Below are 22,844 nucleotides of genomic sequence, written 5' to 3' on the forward strand. Positions count from 1 at the left end.
AAACCTGTTCTTGGGATTATGTAAGTGCAGTCAGTGTCCTTTGCAAGTAAAGACTGAAGGCATACATTTTTAAAGATTTCACCTTATTTAAAAGGCATCAGAAGTTATTACTGGTGAAAAGTAAGGAAAAAGAAAATTAAGACAAATATAGTTAGATCTGGGTTCCTGAAATCCTTCACTCAACTAAAAAAAAAAAAAAATTCTCTTGCATTAGGTAATAGGGAATAGGATTGATGGAGACAGAGACAGAGGCAGGAACAGGACCTAAAATAAATTTTACAGCTAGAACTTCTGTATGAAGTAAAATGGAAGAGTCCCCATTAGCAAAACTTCCAATCAAGGAATTAATATCATATCACTTTTACTAATTTTGAAAGCCAAACATTTCTGACAAAGTATATTACTTACTAAAGATCATAAAATAAATACTTACTCTGGGCTACAGTTTAATTTTTTGAGGTCTACATTCAAGTTAGGTACAGGAGCCCAAACAGGAGTCATAGGTAAAATATTCCTCTCCTGGGTAAGGTTTACAGGTCTCAGACTTTCTGGTTGTGGAGAACTCTGAAGACTCAGTCCTCCCAGACTGGAGGACAGCTGGTTCATACCAGGGTACTGCTAAAAAAGCAATTCAAAAAAAAAAAACAAAAGAACAATGTAACAAGCATGAATACAATACACTATACGATATATAAGATTTTAACATACAGAATAAGAAGATAAAAAATTTACCTTGTAAAAATTTATGGCTTGGAAATAGAATGATTTCAATAGGGTAGTTCAAATTAAAGCATTCTTGAAAAAAACTCAAAGCAAAATAATGAATACGTTTAAATCTCAGCACAGTTAAACCTCACAACAAAATTTCAGCAATAATGCTTCTCAGCATCAAGAATTTGGTTTCTGTGACTACAGTTCATACTGGAAAAGCAGGATAAATGCTTTTGTTTTCAAGTTTTTTCAATGATCAATTTTCAGAATAATGAGTTGATGCCATAAAAATGTACTATTATGTTCAACGACTTCTGCTTTGCTTATTTTTTGTTACGTTTGTTGTATTTTTAGTATTATTATGAATTCACAGCCTTCTATGAACTCAAAGTGACTTAATGAATTATAGTTATTCATTTTGATGCTCAAACTACCCAATTTTTGACCAGTGAAAAAAGACAGATTATTTAATAAATGATAGTGAACTCAAGAGCTATTCTTGGGGGGGTAATGAGTTTATTATTTACATTATGAGCCAAAATAAAACCTTAAATAGATTAAAGAGGCAAAACTGAAATTACCTAAGAACTAAAAAAATGTATAGCTGGAATATTTCCTATTCTAAGGTTGAAAGGATCTTTTAAAGGATACAAAGGTAAAAACAAAAGAAATCATAATATGGGGGCGCCTGGGTGGCTCAGTCGGTTAAGTCACTGCCCTTAGCTCAGATTATGATCCTAGGATCCTGGGATCTAGCCCCTTGTTGGGCTCTCTGCTCAGCGGGGAGCCTGCTTCTCCCTCTCCCTCTGCCTGCCTCTCCCTCTGCTTGTGTGCTCTCTTTCTCTCTCAAATAAATAAAATATTTAAAAGTAAAATAAAAAAATAAATCATAATATGACTATATAAAATATAGATATTCCTTCAATGTAAAAAAAATACCATTAAAATTTAAAAACAAATGTCAAGATGGAGGAAAAAATTGCAATATATATTAGGCAAAAGGTTAATATACTTATTATAGATGGCTTTTACAAACCAGAGGACCTGAATAATGATGAAAGAATATGAACTGGGATTTCAGTAAAGAAACATAAATGACTAATAATTATAAAAATAATTCTTGGTGGACTTGGTAATATAGACGAATGGGCATTCCTATACACTTTTACTGCCTGCTAGATCACTCCATGTAAATGTCTACTAGGCATTTTAACTAACATGGCCAACTTGACTGCCATTCCTAGACCCATTCATCTCTTCACCTTCACAGTAAATGCACTACCCTCCACCCAGTCGCTCTGCCAAAAACCTAACAGTTATCCTTTAGGCCTTCCTTCCTTTCAACTACCGTAACAAATCCATCCATATGTCAAAAGATAGACCTTATCCATCCACTTTTCATTACCTTCACCGATACCACTTTAGAACAAAGCACAATCATCCATTTCTGGGATTATGGCAAAGCTTCCATTTGTCTCCCTGTTTCCATTTTTGTCTTTTCACATACTTCCATCCCTAATTTGTTCTTCACACAGCAGCCAAAATGATTCTCTAAATAATGTAAATCACATTTATCACTCCATTACATAAAACCTCCAACGTCTCCCCTTTGCATTTGGGATAAAATCTTAAGCTTCTGACTATGGTCCTTGTCTACCTCCTATCTCATTCCTATTACTCTTTCCAATGCTGAGTTCCAGCCACACTGAGACTTTATTCTTGCAACATGTCAAAGTTGCTCCTGTTTTTTTGTTTTTGTTTTTGTTTTTTAATTTTTATTTTATTATTATATTATGTTAGTCACCATACAGTACATCCCCGGATTCCAATGCAAAGTTTGATGCTTCATTAGTTGCGTATAACACCCAGTGCACCATGCAATACGTGCCCTCCTTACTACCCATCACCAGTCTATCCCATTCCCCACCCCCTCCCCTCTGAAGTCTTCAGTTTGCTTCTCATAGTCCATAGTCTCTCGTGTTTCATTCCCCCTTCTGATTACCCCTCCTTTCTTCATCCCTTTCTTCCCCACCGATCATCTTTGCTCCTGTTTTTTTTTTAATCTTTTTTTTTAATTTTTAATGATTTTTTATTACGTTAGTCACCATACAGTACATCCCCGGTTTCCGACGTAAAGTTCGATGATTCATTAGTTGCGTATAACACCCAGTGCACCATGCAATACGTGAAAGTTGCTCCTTTTTAAAGTCTTTGCATGTATGCTTCCTCAGCCTGAAATGCTCTACCCCCAGAGTTTTCCACGCCTGGTTTTTCTTGTTTTTCAAATAGTAACTCAGATATAATTTCTAAGGTAAAGGATTTCCTGACTATCTACTCTATATACCAACCCCAGCAATTTCTTCAACTTGTCTTACTTCACAGCACTTGTAACTATTTGAAATTACTTCATTAATTTATTGTTACTTATTTTGTCCCATCAAACCTGCCCTCCCAACTAATTTCTGAGAGTGACAATTTTGTTCACTTAGTCTCCTCTTTTATCCCTCAGTGCCTACAGTAGTGCTGTCACATACTAGGAACTCAGTAAGTTTTTACTGAATGAATAAATAGAAATTCTCAAGTCTTGTAAAATTAGGTTCTTTGATTCAGTAATTCCACCTGGAGAAATTTCATGTAAGGAAATAATGAGATAAATGCATTAAAGTCTGTACACGTGTGTGTGTATAAATGTTGATTTTGACAATTATGCCCAACAACGGTAGACTGGTTGATTATAAAACATGGTCCTATCAGATGATGGATATCTAAAAAGGTTTTGTCTTATGCTATTAAAGGAATAAAAGTTTCTAAAACAATATCCCTACTTGCAACTTCTTTTGTTTGTTTAAATAAGCCATTAGGATGACTAGTTTCTTTACTGGCTTTTCCCCAAAAATATACAGCAAGAACCTTGGAAGAACAGACTCCAAGTGTTGCTGTTTACATTTTGATGGTGGGACTGTTGGTTAGTATTTATTTTCCTCTTTTTGTTTATCTGCAATTTTCTACAATTGATCATGTCTTTTGTTGTTGTTGTTAAAAAAAAAAGCACTATATATATTATTTACAATAGGCAAGATATGGAAGCAGTCCAAGTGTTCATCGATGCCAAATGAAACATGCCGGAGAAAGAGAAATGCCACATGATTTCACTTATGTGTGGAATTTAAGAAACAAAGCAAATGAACAAAGGGGAGAAAAAAGAGAGAGACAAATCAAGAAGCTGACTCATAACCATAGAGAACAAACTGATGGTTACCAGAAGGGAGGTGGGTGGGGGGATGGGTGATCTACCTGATGGGGATTAAGGAGTTTACTTGTTGTGAAGAGCACTGGGTGATTAAAATAGAAACTTAAAAAATATAAGAATAAAAAATAAAAAGCCTTTTGACTCAAAAAGAAAAGCACTACAGAGCATTACATCTGGCTTTTCATATATTCACTAAAATATTTTTCTAATTTTAATTTTCATTTTTTAAAGACTTGCTTATTTATTTGAGAGGGAGAGGAGAAGCAGACCCCCCGCTGAGTGCGGAGCCTACCACAGGCAAGCCTGAGATCATGACCTGAAGTTAGATGCCCAGACGCCCCTCATTTTCATTTCTGTAAACATCAACTTTCTCCCCTGTTTTTTCAGGGTTGAAAAACAAATTTTAATTTTTTCTTCCTCAAAAGCCAATTATTGGGGTTCCCTACTTCTTTTTTTTTTTTAAAGATTATATTTATTTATTTGACAGAGAGAGAGAGCCAGAGAGAGAGGGAACACAAGCAGGGGGAGTGGGAGAGGAAGAAGCAGGCTCCCAGTGGGAGAGCCTGATGCGGGACTTGATCCTGTAATGCCGAGATCATGCCCTGAGCTGAAGGCAGATGCTTAACGACTGAGCCACCCAGATGCCCCTGGGGTTCCCTACTTCTTAATAAAGGTCATTTCAAATGAATAAAAACAAAGAAAGCCCTTAGAGTTCAGAACCCTCTCACTGGGTTATACTAAGTACAACATTTAAAGGCATTTCAATTTCATTGTAAAAGGTTGCTTAAAGCTAAAGTAAGCTATTCTAATCCTAACTAGGACTTCAAAAATAAATGGCTTCTTTTATTTTTTTAATTCCCCCTCTCCTGCAATGTCAGAGTTCTCGGTCAGACTTGATAACACTTTAAAACAAGTCCTTGGCAACCTCCAAATTATTCTTGGTGACCCTGATATCCCTCTGGCCATAACTGTGGGACCAGAAGGGCATATAAAAAGTCACCTCTAAACGGCTTCTTTTAAAATCAGCTTGCTAATATTAGATTAAAACCTATAATCTTTTTTTAGTAGATAGATAAGAATTTAAATGTACATCCTAGCTGTGTGTTTAAATAATTATTCTTCACTGACCCAAAACTAATACCCAAAAAAACTATTTTAAATTCATATTAAACAAACACAAATTGCTGCTTTGTAATCTTCCTTAGATACACGTATCAGGTATGACTTCGGTTTTCTTCTGCACAAGTCCCTACCACTTAAAGAAAGGAAAAAAAGTGCTTAATTTTGAACTGTAAAGACTTGTATTCTCGAACTAAGCCTGGTCTTGGACAGACGATTTCACTTAACTGAGTCTCAATTTCTTCACTTCCATCATGAAAGGAAGGTACTATTATAAAGAAGTCAAACTCCAAGTGTTGACAAGGCTGCGCAGTAACTGGCACTCGCATACACTGCCAATGGAGGTATAAGTTAGGACATCTGCTTTGGAAAACTGTTTGGCATTAGCTGCTGAAGTAAGGATACTCCACGACCCAGCAGTTCCACTCCTTAATACATACATTCATTGAAAAGACAGGAACAGAAATATTCACAGCAGCACTATTCGTAACAGCCCCATGCTGCAAACTTACCCAGAGGCCTGTCAACAGTAGAACGAATAAATAAACTGTATATTCACATAATGGAGTACGTGCAACCATGAAAATGAATGAACTATAAGCACATAGTAAGCATAATGTTGAGCCAAAGAGCCTAGGCAAGAAATACACAGCTATTATTAAAAACAGGCAAAATTAATGTGTGGTATTCGAAGTCAAGACAGTTGCCAACTCTTGGGGCGCCTGGGTGGCACAGCGGTTAAGCGTCTGCCTTCGGCTCAGGGCGTGATCCCGGCGTTATGGGATCGAGCCCCACATCAGGCTCCTCCGCTATGAGCCTGCTTCTTCCTCTCCTACTCCCCCTGCTTGTGTTCCCTCTCTCGCTGGCTGTCTCTCTCTCTGTCGAATAAATAAATAAAATCTTAAAAAAAAAAAAAAAAAAGACAGTTGCCAACTCTTGTTTGGTGGTTAGTGACTAGAAAGGGCATGAGAAAGGGCTCTGGCTGGTTAGTTATATGTGTTCAATTTGTAGAAAGATATCAAACGGTATGATGTTGATTTATATAACTGTACATAAATATAATACAGATTATATTTCAATAAAAAGTTATAAAAAAGGAAAAGTGAAAGTGAATGATCCCTAACAGTATATAGTCTAAAGCTTTTGCTGTATGATGCTCATTTCTCTCGTGATTAATAATCTGTTACTTTTTAGTCTGCCTCTGTCTCCTTCATTCAAACTCCTGTGATCCTTGCACCAGAGCTAGGGTATAAAAAGGATTGAGATTACAGAAGAATAGAATGAAGTTATTTTTAAAATCTAATGAATATTAATTTTTACTTTTATTCCAAGGACACTCTCTTAACTTTTCCAAAATAACCTTCCGAATAAAATGGAAAAAGAACAATACTTTTGGGGCACCTGGGTGACTCAGTCAGTTAAAGCAGCTGCCTTTGGTTTGGGTCATGATCTCAGGGTCCTGGGATCCAGCCCCACATGGGGCTCTCTGACGAGCAGGGAGTCTGCTTCTCACTCTCCCTCTGTACTCTCCCTCTCTCTCTCAAATAAAATAAATAACGTCTTAAAAAAAAAAAAAGAACAATACTTTCCATTCTACTCTTTTAAGGGTCAGCAAACTTTCTCTGTAGAGGCCAGGCAGTAAATATTTTAAAGCTTTAAGAGCCACACGTCTCTTTTGCAGCTCCTCAACTCCACCACCACAGTGCAAAAGCTGTCATAGATAATATATAAAAGCATGTGTGAGGCTCTATTCCAATAAAAGTTTATTTGCAGAAATGGGCAGCAGACCAGATCTGGTCCAAGAAGCTTTTCCTCTGTCCTTGTGGATTACCACTACAATTTTTTTTCCTTGCCTGAAACCTCCTCCAAGAACCAGATCCTTTCTTTGACCTTGGTTTTCTTCTCATTAAAATGTAGAAATACATTATATATTACGACCCCCAAAAGTAATTTCCCTAAAGCACAAGAGTCAGAAAATAATGACTTAAAAACTGTTTCATCTGGATGAATAGTCATAAAGAAACTAACAAAATGGAAGGCAGAAAAATCTATTCTAACCATCCATATTTCTCCAGTGCCTCTCCCAGTTTCCTTCTTCCTTTTGTGCCTTAATACTAAGATTAAATTCCAGAAACATGATTTTCCTATGTCCCTCCAATCTTCATTCTTAGTGTATCATAAGATGAAATTTCTATAAGGTTAGTCTAAGAGCAGTTTTTCATTATAAGTAGAATGTTTTACCATTTCAATTGTTTCCTTATTTTACATTCTTTTTTTTTTTTTTAAGGTTTTATTTATTTATTTGACAGAGATAGAGACAGCCAGTGAGAGAGGGAATACAGCAGGGCGAGTGGGAGAGGAAGGAGCAGGCTCATAGCAGAGGAGCCTGATGTGGGGCTCGATCCCATAACGCAGGGATCACGCCCTGAGCCAAAGGCAGATGCTTAACCGCTGTGCCATCCAGGCGCCCCCCTTATTTTACATTCTTAATAAATATAAATGTAAGATACTTAACTATTCTGTATTATTAAATTGATATGGCATTTAAAAGGTGACTCCAAAACAGGTCATATCAGAATGGGTCACAGCAGGAGTTAATAAGAAATGTAATTACTGATCAGCATTTATGTGTGTGGAGACTGTTACCAATTTCAGTTAGATGTCCTATCATGAAGACTTCTTCGATCTAAGAGTTGGAACCAAAATCCCAAACCACATTTATAACATGTCATTTTTTTTTTTTTTTGAGGAAAAAGCTTAGTAATACAGACTTTTAAAAAACGTAACATTTGGGGGCGCGTGGGTGGCTCAGTTGTTAAGCGTCTGCCTTTGGCTCAGGGCGTGATCCTGGCGTTCTGGGATCGAGCCCCACATCAGGCTCCTCCGCTATAAGCCTGCTTCTTCCTCTCCCACTCCCCCTGCTTGTGTTCCCTCTCTCGCTGGCTGTCTGTTTCTCTGTCAAATAAATAAATAAAATCTTAAAAAAAAAAAAGTAACATTTGATTTCCTGATAATAAAATTAATACCCTGCAAGACTCTAAAAAATAAAAATACAACAAAGGACAGAAAAATCACAGCTGATATCTTTATCCAGATTCAACTTCCTTAAAGATTTGATATTTCTATTTCCTTTTATCTCTATCTATGAATACACACACATACACACACAAAAACTGGAACCAATATCTATGTATGCTTGATCTCTGCTTATCTGTATTTGCACCCACGATCCATTTCAATCACCAGGGATTTGTGAGAATTGATAATAGTTTCACAATTTTAGACCTGCAATGTCTTTATACATACTTGAGCATACGGCTGGAATCCAGAATACCCTGGGCTACTGGGCGGTACTCCAGAGTTAAGTGGTGCCGTAGCATTCTGGTAACCAGGCTGAAGAGCTGGATAACCACACCCAAATGGCTTAGCCGTTTTTGAAGGCTGAGGAGCAGAAGGAGCTGGAGCTGGAGCTGGTTCGGGCTCAGGAGCAGGAGCAGGACTGCTTGCTGATGAGGAAAGCATATCTAACAAAGGAAAAAACATGCTGTTAACACTGGAAATCAGGACTCTATAAAGAGTTGGCTTCTGGGCAAGCCATAATCTTTGCCATTTTCCTTTTTTAAACTTTTTATTATGAGAAATTGCAAACATCCACAGAAGTACAGGGAGTAGAATCATGAACCCTTTGCCCCCTTCACTCAGCTGGAAGTCCGTACTATTGAAGAGGCAAAACTGTGAGAGTATGAAAGACAGTGTACAGGATTGTGTCCAGCTTCTAAAACAATATCTGGTATGTAATAGATGCCAAATAAAATTTAATAAATGTTCTTTCTTTATTTAAATTTAAAACAAAAAACTAGGGGCACCTGGGTGGCTCAGTCGGTTAAGCATCTGCCTTCAGCTCAAGTCATGATCCCAGGGGCCTGGGATCGAGCCCCACATTGGGCTCCCTGCTCAGAGGGGAGCCTGCTTCTCCTTCTCCCTCTGCCTGCTGCTCTAACTGCTTGTGCTCTCTCTCTCTCTCAAATAAATAAATAAAATCTTTAAAAAAACCCCAAAACTGATTAAAACTGAGAAAAAAACTGTAGAAAATTTAATCATCAGGCACAAAAATCAAAAGAAACCCTAAAAATTACTCTATTACACATAGCATTGTTAACATGTTTCTATACTGTTAGTCTTATTTTACAGTCAAATCTACATAATATATGAATTTCAATCTATTTTTCATATAAAAATGACATTCTTCACCAGCAACCAGACTCTGCAAAAAATATGTTCTTAAAAGCATGTGACTTAGTAAAATTTTTAAAAGATTCTTTAAGAATCCTATCTTTCTACTGACAATATCTATTGGCTCTCATTTTGAAGATATGTTCCCAGACATTCTTCTGTCTATCACCTTGTGTTTATTAGGCAGGGGCCGGCTTACTCACTGTCTGGTAACCTCCCAGATTTCTTAATAGGACAAGAGGTTCAACGTAGTGTCATATCCTGCTTATCGCTCCTCACAGTGATGGAAATGTGAGCAGAAAGGTCTCTTAACATGGTAACAGTCATCAGCATAAGATGTAAAAACCTGGAGTCATAAATGTGGAGGTCTAAAACTTCTCCCCTTCCTTAGGAAAGGTCTAAAACTTCTCCCCTTCCTTATGACATACCGGACATAGATTTCTATAGTCCTAAGTCCTATCCTAGCACCTGACACACAGTACTTTCAATTCATTTAATCTTATTGCTATAGATGTTCACATCTTTAATTTTGGTGCAGTATAAATAGCTAGAAAACTTGTCCAAGGTCACTCACTTAGGTCAGCACAGTTCATAATAAGATTATGATTTGCTGATGAAATGAATACGGACAAAGTAAGGTTGAACTCCAAAGCCATGATTTTTTAACTACCACATTCAGCATTTCACTTCAGGTTAATTTGTTTGTTTGTTTGCTTGTTTGTTTTTAGGTTAATTTGAAGTTCATGAAATACTATACAGGTACAGTAAATTCATCTTTTTAAAATTTTTTTAAAATTCCAGTACAGTTAACATACGTGTTATATTAGTTTCAGGTGTAAATACAGTAATTCTACATGTAGTATTCACCTTTTAGTGAACAAATTAACCCTTCTACAATATTTTGATAATAATGATTGCTTTGGAATGGTCCACAATTTCTTACACAAACATACATCCCTAGGGAAAAAAATCCTTAACCACAAAAGACTGAGTAGCTTATTGAAGTATTCTTGAAATATTAAAAGGGAACTTTATACGAAGCTGAGAAGATGAAAGTTTTCTACCGATTCATAGGATAGTGATAGCAAGATAGTATGTTAAGTCCAGCATACACCAACTTCAACTAAGCTCCATCCTGGATCATTACCAAACTGGTAAGAAATAAAGAGAAGGGCAAAATTACTTGTTCTGCTAGTCCTGAAGTTTCAAATCATTAGAAAAACTGAGAAAAAAGAGCAGTCAGATGTGGTTGTCAGGTTATCTGTGATAAGAGACAGACAAAAAAGGAAGATCACAGTTTAAGATATTACAATGAAATGACTACTGATTCTAAAACTTCAGTTTGCATTTTTAAAAAATACTATCCACCACTCCTATTTCTATGTAATTGAATGATCTAAGTTGTTTCTAGATAAGGTTAAAAGTAATGCCTCCAAGATCTACCCCCAAGTTGGTTAATCTATTTACCTGGTGAGGCAGCCAGGAGCCATAGGGGGAGTAAAGAGTCAAAGACTATTTATATTCAGAGGCTAGTTGGAAGGAATTCAAGGACCTAAGCATGAGAACAGAATAAAATTTACTTAAGAAGTTATCAGCATAAGAAAGAAGGGAAAGAAGAGAATTATTTAGTATTAAAAATGTTTCAGAAAGAGGAAAAAGATAAAGAGCATGATAACGGAAATAAAATAACAAATTTCCTTAGGCCTCCCAGAAACATCTGTAGTTGTCATAAGACAATTAAAAGTATTGAATTAAGGCTGAGAAATACCAGAAAATGTCCCTTTTTTCTGTTAAAAATACAGCCTGCTAATTATGTATGATATACGTTGATGTTTGGAAAAAACTGATGGTCAGTAATTTTTCAAGTAAGCATCAAGTAAGCACAAAACGAATTACCTGGGTAGCTGCCTCCTTCCAAGGCATCGTAACTGTTGGGCATTGGAGAAGCACTGCTCGTGGTGGAAGAGCTGTCAACACCTAAAAGGAAAAACCAAAACACCCACTAAGTTTAAAATGACAATGTATTGTAGAGTAGCCTCTGGCAATTTTGAAAAAGAGGTTTTGCTGAACTAAAAGTTTCCTGACTCTAGTAAAAACTAAAAGTAACTGATGTTTAACGACGTTTAAAGACCATATATAAATTTTCGTTAACAAGAGTGAGGAGAATACAGAGCTGACAAGTGGAACAAAATTTAATCAAACGCAAGTGAAGGTGTCTTAGAAAATAGGTATCAAACTTTTAAAAGTAGTTGAACACATAAATATAAATGTTAGATTGACAGAATTGTTACTAGAATAACACCAAGATTGCATTTACCAAATCTCGAGCTATAAAATACATTTTATCAGTATTAGGATATTTAAAGATAACAAAATTTTAATGACTTTTTTAAGACTTTTATAATGAAACCTTCTTAAAAGAGGAGTCTCCAGCTTGGGCTGCTACCTCGCCTGCTATTCAGCATTTCTATCTATGCCTCAGTCAGAATGGCTAGCTAGTATCAAAAAGACAAGAAGTGACAGGTGTTGGTCAGGATGTAAAGGAGAGAACCTTCATGCACTGTTGGTGGGAATGTAAATTGGTGGAGCCACTATGCAAAACAGTATGGAGGCTCCTCAAAAAGTGAAAGAAAAAAAAATTCCATACAGCCCAGTAATTCCACTACTGGATATTTACCCCCCAAAACCAAAACACTAATTTGAAAAGATATATACACCTCTATGTTCACTGCAGCATTATATATAATAGCCAAGGTCCAGAAGCAACCCAAATGCCTACTGACAGATGAATGGGTACACATGTCTCTCTTTCTCTCTCACACACACGAATATCACTCAGCCATAAAGAAGGACATCTTGCCATGTGCTACAACACGGATGGAGCTAGAGGGTATTATGCTAGGTGAAATAAGTCAGAGAAAGATAAAGACCATATGATTTCATACAGTCATATGATTTTCTTTATTCTACCATATGTAGAATCTGAAAAACAATGAAACAAATGAACAAAAAAACCAGACTCTTAACTATAGAGAACAAACTGGTGGTTGCCAGAGGGTAGGCGGGTACGGGGACGGGTAAAACAGGTGAAAGGGAATAAGAGGTACAAATTTCCAGTTATCAGATAAATCAGTCATGGAGATTGAAAGTACAGCATAGGGAATATAGTTGATAACACTGTAATAACTCTATATGGCAACCATGGTGACTACACTTATTGTGCTGAGCACTGAGTAATGTATAGAATTGTCAGGTCACTATGCTGCACACCTGAAATGAATATAACATCGTATATTAACTATACTTCAATAATAAAAATAAAATCTTTTTTAAGTCTCCCCCAAAATACACTAAAACTTAAATATTTATCAATATATGAATGGATAAACAAAATGTGGCCTATCTCTACAATGGGGTATTATTCAGCTTTACACAGGAATGGGGAACTGATACATGTCACAATGTGAATGATCCTTGAAAACATGCTAAGTGAAAGGGGCCAGACACAAAAGGTCACAATTACGATTCTATTTGTATGAAATATCCAGAATGAGTAAGTCTACAGAGATAGAAAGTAGACTGGTGGTTGCTAGGGCTGAGAGGAGGGGAAAATGGGAAGTTATTCCTTAATGAAAACAGAATTTCCTTTTGGGATGATGAAAATGTTTAGTTCTATCTGGTTCAGTACTTTCTCCAAGTTAGAACTAGACAGAAGTGGTGCCTGCACAACAACCAAAATGATAACACCGGACAGAGGTGGTGGTTGTACTGTTAGATGACACTGAATTACACACTTTAAAATGGCTAATTTCACGTTACAGGAATTTCACCTCGAAACCATTCGTTAAGACAACATGAATGGGGAAAGAATATTCTTTTCAACAAGACAGCCACATGAAGCAGAATAAAGTTAGACCCGTTCTTTACACCCTACAACAAAATTAACTCAAAGTGGGTCACAGACATAAATGTAAGCAACAAAAATCTGAGAATATAGGAGTAAATCTTCGTGACCGTGGACTGGCAAAGGATTCTTAAATTGGACACCAAAGGCACAAGCAACAAGAAGAAAAGAGTAAGTTGGATTTTATGAAAATGAAAAACTTTTATGCTCCAAACATCAAGAAAGAATTGACAACCCACAGAATGGGAAAATATATTGGCAAATCATACACCTGATAAGGGTCCAGTATCCAGAATATAAAAAGAATTCTTACAACTCAATCATAAAAAGATAAATAACCAAATTAAAAATAGGTAGAGGACTTAAACAGACACTTCTCCAAAGAAAATAAACAAATAGCCAATAAATACATGACAGATGCTCATCATTAGCCACTAAGGCAATGGGCATCAGAGCCACAATAAGATGTCACAGCACACCCACCAGAGTGGTTATAACTGGAAAGACAGATAATACCAAGAATACAGAGAAACTGGAAACTTCGTGAGACAGTAACTGGGTGCAGTCATGTTGGAAAACGTTTGGTGGTTTCTCAAAAGGTTAAGCACAGAGTCACCTAATGACCTGGGAATTCCACTCAAAAGAAATGAGAACACAAACCTTCACAAGGAACTGTACGTGAACGTTAACAGCAGCATTATTCATACGGACCAAAACTGAAAACAACCCAAATGTCTGTCAACTTAGGATAAATAAAATGTGATACAGCTACACAACTGAATACTATTCAGCAATAAAAAGGAACAAAGTATTGATATACGCCACAACGTGGATGAACCTTGAACACATTATGCTAAGAGAAAGAAGCCAGTCACAAAAATCCATGTATTATATGATCCTTTTATATGAAATGCTCAGAAAATCTAGAGGCAAAAAGTAGATTAGTGGTTGCCTAGAGCTGTGCGTAGGTACCCACCGAGGAGGGTAAGAATGGGAAGCGACTGCTAAAAGGTATGAAGTTTCTACTTGGGAGTGATAAAAATGTTTTGGTATTACATAGCGATGGTTGCAGAACTTTGTTAATATGGTAAAAACTGCCAAATAGTACATCTGAAATGAATAAATTTTACAGTATTTCAATAAAGCTATTATTTAAAAAAAACACATAGCATTTTCTCTGATCAAGAAAAACTTTTGGGGCGCCTGGGTGGCACAGCGGTTGGGCGTCTGCCTTCGGCTCAGGGCGTGATCCTGGTGTTCTGGGATCGAGCCCCACATCAGGCTCCTCTGCTATGAGCCTGCTTCTTCCTCTCCCACTCCCCCTGCTTGTGTTCCCTCTATGGCTGGCTGTCTCTACCTCTGTCGAAGAAAAACTTTTAAATGTAAATATCAAGAAATAATTATTCTTGAAACAAATTACAAAGATTGCTTATACATATCAAATTATTTTAAAGATTTAAAGTATTAATTTTGTAGATAAACTCTGTTTTCAGCTGCCTGGGTAACTCAGTAGGTTGAGCATTTGACTCTTGATTTCAGCTCAGGTCATGATCTCAGGATCCTGGGGTCAAGCCCTGTGTCGGGCTCCATGCTCAGTGGGGAGCCTGCTGGAGATTCTCTCTCTCCCCCTCTCCCTCCGCTGCTCCCCCTCATCCTCTCTCTCAAATGAATAAATTTTTTAAAGAGTAATATTCTGCTTTATTTATTAAATAATTTAAAACCTGCTAGCTTCCTTTAAAATTCACCTTAGGAAGAACCAATGCAAACCTCTATTTTCAACTTGTTAAAATAGCAAGCCATGATGAAAGTTCTAAATCCAGATGAACCACTGAACTAAACATCTTAAGCTTTCCTAAAACTTATTAATTCTAATTAGGCCACGATATCACTACCAACACAAGTCAAAGCAGTATTTTTTTAAGAGATACATTCTACAAGTTAGTATTTGATTTCATTATTCCCCTACCATCTTACAATACAAAGTCTAAGCGCCTTTGTGTTATCATAAGGAACTTCAAAATGTGGCATCTACTTGCCCTCTTCACCCCTACTTCTCTCCTGTTCCTACACCATTTTCTCTTTTACTTTATGATGCAATCGCACTGATCTCATTCAGCACCCAACATACCATCTTTTCTTGCATTTCTGCACTGTAGATACTGGTTCACTGACCGAGATTCTGTTCCTCCACATGGCAAATTCCTACTCATCCTTCCAATTTCAAATCCTCCATAAAACCTTTCTGATATACCCATGGAAAATCATTTCCTTTTCTATGTCAGGACATTTTCTCACTCCTTAATTAATGTACTTTTCAAGATATACCGTAATCATATATGCTTCCCTATCATATTATGAGTATATGGAGGAGGCTATGCTACTGTGTTAATCTCTGGAACCACGACACCAAGCAAAATACCGCTTTCTCTGTACAAGCTGGCTTTAGTCAAATGAAAAGCTAGCTTAGGGACTTGTCCTCATTCTTAAACCTTAGATAGGTCCAGTTTGCAGGTACTTATAAAACACACAATCTGTATTACTGATTAAATACTATACATTTGCCATGGCTGGAGAAAAAAAAAGAGCATTTTCAAATGTTTAGTGTTTCAGTTAATAGATCTGGGGCTAGCCTAGACATCTAATTACCACTTGAACACTATTTCTATTTGAAAGTACCTTTCGAGTTCTAACTCTAGATGCTGGTACCAAATCTCCTTCCACTGTAGCTCTAATACTCTGCCCCCTCTCACTATACAGAAAGTTGGGAGTTTCCAGCTACCGCAATCATACATACATATGCATAGCATGGTTATAAACTAAATGTCAGGTAACAGGTATCACATTTTCTTTTTAATGTAAATGAACACTGGAAACCCTCAAACACTTTTCTTGTGGCATGAATATCCTTTTATATCCTTCAGAGCCCCAGGACATGTGTTCAATTTATAAAATTTTAAAAATACATACGTATTGAATTCAGCTGAAAGATATTTACTTGTTAAAATAATAAAATACTACATCAATTAAGGGAAAGATAATTTGAACCCTTTAAAGGATTCTCTTTTGAGGGGTAGGGGAAAGGGAGAGATACTGGTCAAAAAGTACAATCTTCTAGTTGTAAGATGAATAAGTTTGAGAAATCTAATGTATAGCATAGTATTATAGTTAATAATACTGTATTATATAATTGATTAAAAAAATTCTCTTTGGAAGTTAGACCTCAGCAGGCCAACATTGTCTTGCTATCTACAGGAGTCGACTTAATTTGTTCTGTGTCAAAATACATTACCTTTTAAAATACCCAAGGCAAACGAGAAACATATCATTATCTCTGACGTAGTACCAGGAGCTGATTAATTACTATTAGCCTGTGCGAAAGTCAAACAAAAACCGACTATGACCTTAAAACTTGTTATGAAAAATCAAAAGTTTTATTCCACTCGCACCGACAAAACACAGCACCAGGCTGTCACATTGCCAGAGCCATGTGAGAAAGCTACCTGTTGTCCTCTCGCCTCTTCCTAACCTGAAAATCCCCTAGAGGAAAAGTGCTTGAGAGTTTGTATAGAAGGTAGCAGAACATCCGCTGACCGTGTTTTCCAGGAACAAGGCTGATAAAGTCTGAAGTCTGAATTAGTCTTTGTGTTCTTTTTTTTTTTTTAAAGATTTTATTTATTTATTTGACAGAGACAGAAACAGCCAGCAAGAGAGGGAACACAAGCAAGGAGAGTGGAAGAAAAGAAGCAGGCTCATAGCAGAGGAGCCTGACATGGGGCTCGATCCCATAACGCCGGGATCACGCCCTGAGCCTAAGGCAGACGCTTAACCGCTGTGCCACCCAGGCGCCCCTAGTCTTTGTGTTCTTTCCCCCCTTTCATATCATTTCGCTTCTCAATTTTTTTAATGTTTTTTTATTACATTATGTTAGTCACCATACAGTACATCCCTGGTTTCTTTTTTTTTTTAAAGGTTTTATTTATTTATTCGACAGAGATAGAGACAGCCAGCGAGAGAGGGAACACAAGCAGGGGAAGTGGGAGAGGAAGAAGCAGGCCCACAACGGAAGAGCCTGATGTGGGGCTCGATCCCATAATGCCGGGATCACGCCCTGAGCCAAAGGCAGACACTTAACCGCTGTGCCACTCAGGCGCCCCACATCCCTGGTTTCTGATGCGAGGTTCGATGATTCATTAGTTGCATATAACATCCAGTGCACCATGCAATACGTGCCCTCCTTACTACCCATCACCAGTCTATCCCATTCCCCCACCCCCTCCCCTCTGAGGCCCTCAGTTTGTTTCTCAGAGTCCACAGTCTCCCATGCTTCACTCCCCCTTCTGATTACCCCCCTTTCTTTATCCCTTTCTTCCCCTATCTTTCTAGTTCTTATGTTCCATAGATGAGAGAAATCATATGATAATTGTCTTTCTCTGCTTGACTTATTTCACTTAGCATTATCTCCTCCAGTGCCGTCCATGTTGCAGCAAATGTTGAGAATTCGTTCTTTCTGATAGCTGAGTAATATTCCATTGTATATATGGACCACAGCTTCTTAATCCAGTCATCTGTTGAAGGGCATCTCGGCTCCTTCCACGATTTAGCTATTGTGGACAATGCTGCTATGAACATTGGGGTGCATATGGCCCTTCTCTTCACTACGTCTGTATCTTTGGGGTAAATACCCAGTAGTGCAATGGCTGGGTCATAGGGTAGCTCAATTTTTAACTTTTTAAGGGACCTCCACACTGTTTTCCAGAGTGGCTGCACCAACCTGCATTCCCACCAACAATGTAGGAGGGATCCCCTTTCTCCACATCCTCTCCAGCAATTGCTGTTTCCTGCCTTGTTGATTTGCCATTCTAACTGGCGTAAGGTGGTATCTCAGTGTGGTTTTGATTTGAATTTCCCTGATGGCTAATGATTTTGAATTAGTCTTTGTGTTCTTTCCCCCCTTTCATATCATTTCACTTCTCAATTTTTATTTCACTGCTTATTTCCTTTCACTCCCACTTTCAAGTCAGTAGTCCTTACTATAACAAGTATGACAGTATCTGTCTGCAGTACGGGACCTAAAACTAACTGATGGTCCACTCTCGCACTAACAACTGAAGGAGTGAATACCTGGTTCACTAACCGAGATTTTTAACCAGAAACTTAAAGAGAAGAATTTAAGATACAATCATATGGGAACCTGATAGCTTGCTACTTTTTCAAGCTTCCTTTCAGTTTATTCTCCAACAATTCTGAACTTTTAGTAGCTTCTAACAAAATATAAGATATCCCTAGTACGAAATCTATACCATAACTATAATGAGGAATACGAATGATTTCTGCACCTACTCATTAATATTTCATTATTGTTCAATAAATTTTTTCAAAAGTGGAGAACAATTCTATATAAACTAAACACACAAAAGTCCCACAAATATAGGGAATGAATACCACTGAAATGTTTAAGAACCAGAGCACTCTAAATTTCTACTTTATATAAATCCTTCTATGTAGTCCCCACAACAATTTGAGCCACTTTCTTTTACCTCTTTACACATGAAAAAATTATTGTAACTGAGCAGGGTTTTAAAAAACAAAATTAAATTCATTTAAAAGCTTTCTTTCCCATTCAGAACATGTCTTTAATTTGCAATCAACAAATATATGTGTTTTTTGTTTTTTTTAACAAACCATGAATTGAGAACACAGGATTCTAGTAAAAATGTCCATGGTGCAGTCTTAATATTTTGTTGCATAATAAAAAAAGGCAGGAGGAAGACAATACGTAAGTAATACAGTAGTGATTACTGCCACATGCCCTTTAGTTTCCTCATACTCCAGTGGTTTGTGTTCTCAATAGGAAACAGAGACTCCTTCCTTTTCACACCTTTGTGCAGATACCAGAGATACCATGTGCTACTTAGCAGTTGTGGGACCAGAGACAAATAGTACTTAGCTAGCTTGTTCAGATCATAGTCACCTCTGTAAAATGGAGCCAATTATCTCTGGTTTACAGGATTATTGAAAAGAATAAACTGCAGTAAGAATATAATCTCAATGTTAATGACTGTTACTCTTTTTGATTTGCCAGACACCGTTCTAAGCTCTTTACAAAGAATACCTTCAATCCTCAAAATAACCATATGTAATTGTTACTATTTTTTTTTTTTAGATTTATTTATTTATTTATTCGACAGAGATAGAGACAGCCAGCGAGAGAGGGAACACAAGCAGGGGGAGTGGGAGAGGAAGAAGCAGGCTCATAGAGGAGGAGCCTGACGTGGGGCTCGATCCCATAACGCCGGGATCACGCCCTGAGCCGAAGGCAGACGCTTAACCGCTGTGCCACCCAGGTGCCCCAATTGTTACTATTATTATTCCCATTTTACAGATGAGTAAATTGAAACTCATGAGTAAATTGAAACAGATGAGTAAATTGAAATGAGTTTAAGAAAACTGTCACAAAGCTAGTAAGTGTCAAGGTCAGGATTTGAACCTAGAAAAATTGACACAAAACCCCATTAGCTCTTTAGTGTTGCAACTGGCACATAGTAAGTGCTCAAAAATGTCAGGTATTATTAAAATCTAAATGCCACTGAGCTAAGAACTCAGAAATTTTTCTGGTGTAGCCACTCTGGAAAACAGTATGGAGGTTCATCAAAAAGTTAAAATTGGAACTACCCTATGATCCAGCAATTACACTACTAGGTATTTACCCAAAGGATACAGAAATACTAACGCAAAGGGACCCATGCACCCCGATGTTTATAGCAGCATTATCTACAGTAGCCAAATTATGGAAATAGCCCAAGTAGCTATCGACTGATGAATGGATAAAGAAGAGATAGTATACACACACACGCGCGCGCGCACACACACGCGCACACACACACACAATGGAATATTACTCAGCCATAAAAAATAATTAAATCTTGCCATTTGCAATGACATGGATGGAACTATTACGCTAAGTGAAATAAGTCAGAGAAAGACAAATACCCTAAGATTTCACTCACATGTGGACTTTAAGAAACAAAACAAATGAGCAAAGGGAAAAAAAGAGAGAGGGGTGCAAACCAAGAAACAGACTCTTACATATAGAGAACAGACTAATGGTTACCAGAGGGGAGGTGGGTGGGGGGAAGGGTAAAATAGGTGATGGGGATTTAGGAGGGCAGTTGTTGTGACAGCCCTGGGAGCTGTATGGAAGTGCTGAATCATTGTATTGTGCACCTGAAACTAATATTACACTGGAGTTTAAATAAAACCTTTAAGAAAAAACTCAGAAATTTTTAATCTGTAATATATTCAAGAAAAAAGTAATTAAACAAGACAATAGGAGAAAAGCCATAAATGCTTAATTTTTTTGATTTCCCAATTTTTTTTCAGTCTAAGGAAACAGATTTTTCAACAATTGCACCTAATTACAAGCAGAATAAAAATGACAGTAATTTAGTTAACAGTATATACTGGAATTTAAAAAATAGTAATCAAAAAAGAGGGCAAAAGTTAGGCTGACTAATAACATTATACAAAATAATACATTTTTGAAATGTGCAAAATAAGGATCATGAGAGGATTTGAATAATATGTACATTAAATAATAATAATAATACAGGGCCTCAGAACAATGACCCATTAGTAGCAATAACCACATACTACAATCAGATCTTTGTTTCTAAAATATCCTTGTTCGTTAAAGGAAACAGGATGCCTTGGAGAAATGGCTCAGTCCATGGCTGTAGCAGTGTAAGATGAGCTAGGAGTATCTTACTGAGGCCTCAATGTGCTTAAAGTAAGTGCTTAAAGATTCATGGGGACATGTTCAAAAGACAGTTTGAAGGAGCTGTCACTGGCCACGTCTAGGACAAGCTGCTATCAAAATAACTAATGATTGTAATGGATTATTACTGAGTCAATAAAATAAGGATCCATGAGTCAGTATGAACCCAAAGAAGTCAACAAGGGAGAAGAAAAAGCTCTCCTTTACAGTGAAATCTTGACTCATAAATATAGAAGGAATGTTGGAATTAGAAAGTCATTAATAAATGCTAAAACTGAGTGACAGTTTAATTAAGAACATGACATTTACATGCTATCAAAAAATCTCCCCACAAGTTACTTATTAATTTCAAAGGGAAAAAGTGGTACCTTCACAGTGGAGAAACTTGGCAGACACCATTTTAATCAAGTGATCAAAGTTAACATCATCAATATGGGAACAAATCAACATCAAGTGTCTTGGACAGGACGCACTAAGAACACAACATTACTTCAGTGACAATCCTGCCAAAACACATGATTTGAGTCTAATCACAAGGACACATCAGATAAACCCAAACTGAAGTACATTCTGAAAAACAACTTGCCTGTATTCTTCAAAAATGTCAAAGTCAAGAAAAAGAAAGAAAGGTTCTGTCTTAGACGGAAGGAGTCTAAATAGAAATGGCAACAAAATGCAATGGATGACCTTCAACTGGATCCTCATCAGTGTTTAATACCCTGAATACTGTATTGCGTTTATGTTATGTAAGACACTGTTCTTACGATGAGGAAATACACACTACGGTACGGAGGGGTAAAGGTACATGGTAAGGCCAACCTACCTTCAAATGATGTAGGAAAAAAAAGACATAATAATAAAGGAAGTGGGGCAAAAATGGTTTATGTAAGTGTACATGGGAGTTTCTTTTACTCTTCTTACAAGTTTTCTGTAAGACTGAAATTATATAAAATTTAAAAATTACAAAAAATCCGAAAAGATAGATGGGTGTTCACATATTTAAAGAAAAAAAAATTACTCCCCATATATAACCTTCTATTTTTACCCTCCACAAACGGTGCACAAGGATCTGAATATTTAAAAAAAGCATAAGAAATAAACTTGTATTTAAACATATTGTTTATAGAGCAAATCCTTCTACTCAGTAACAAAGATGACCAAAGGAGAATCATGGTTATATATAACTTGAAAGGTCAGCACTTACTGTTTGTCTTAAACTATAGAATTACTGAAGGACCTGAGCGGCTTAATGTTTAGCAGCGTACTACCCAGCAAAGCCAGAAAAAGATATGAAGAAGGCTGCAACACATAATCATATACACAACTTCTTCACTAGCAAGGTGTGAACTACTACGTGAAGAAGCAGGGTAATAACTACAAATTCTGGGTCTTTTAAATATATGACAAGAAGGGCCAAAAAGGACCTCAAAGAAACACTGCCAATTTCTCTTTCACTATTATAAAATCCATATGGTTCATTTTGATCAGATTAAAGTGGCATGCAAAGCAGAAAATAAAACAATATTCCTAAAAGGGTGCTAAAGCAATCATAAGCCAAAAGCTTCAGTTAGGGCTCATTCTTTGGCACGTGACATGAGAGAAATGCATTTCTGAAAGAAGAAAGCACTCTATCATCATGAAAGGTGCATTGTTACTTATAAAATAGTAAAAGATCTCCAAAGGAGGAAAAATAAAACCAACAAACAAGCAAAACACCTCATTTCAAGTGACCCAACCGTCTATAATCCAAAGCAACCAAGTGCATGGAGCTAAATCTGCAGACACTTTTTTTTTTTAAAGGCTAACAGACTGTGGACATAAAGAGAAAATTTGAGTAGGAAAAGATCAAGAAC

The 22,844-nt window shown here is 36.9% G+C and overlaps 1 protein-coding gene across 1 annotated transcript in view; it reads right to left on the minus strand.

The window, feature by feature from the left end:
- SEC24B (SEC24 homolog B, COPII coat complex component) overlaps positions 1-22,844 on the minus strand; it is a 109,494-nt gene that overhangs the window by 26,948 nt on the left and 59,702 nt on the right. Inside the window, 5 exon segments of the mRNA XM_034672118.1 lie at positions 434-618; positions 8,387-8,430; positions 8,433-8,499; positions 8,501-8,604; positions 11,210-11,290. Coding sequence (XP_034528009.1) covers positions 434-618; positions 8,387-8,430; positions 8,433-8,499; positions 8,501-8,604; positions 11,210-11,290 — 481 coding nt within the window.

The sequence above is a fragment of the Ailuropoda melanoleuca genome, chromosome 11 (assembly GCF_002007445.2).
Source record: "Ailuropoda melanoleuca isolate Jingjing chromosome 11, ASM200744v2, whole genome shotgun sequence".
NCBI lineage: Eukaryota > Metazoa > Chordata > Mammalia > Carnivora > Ursidae > Ailuropoda > Ailuropoda melanoleuca.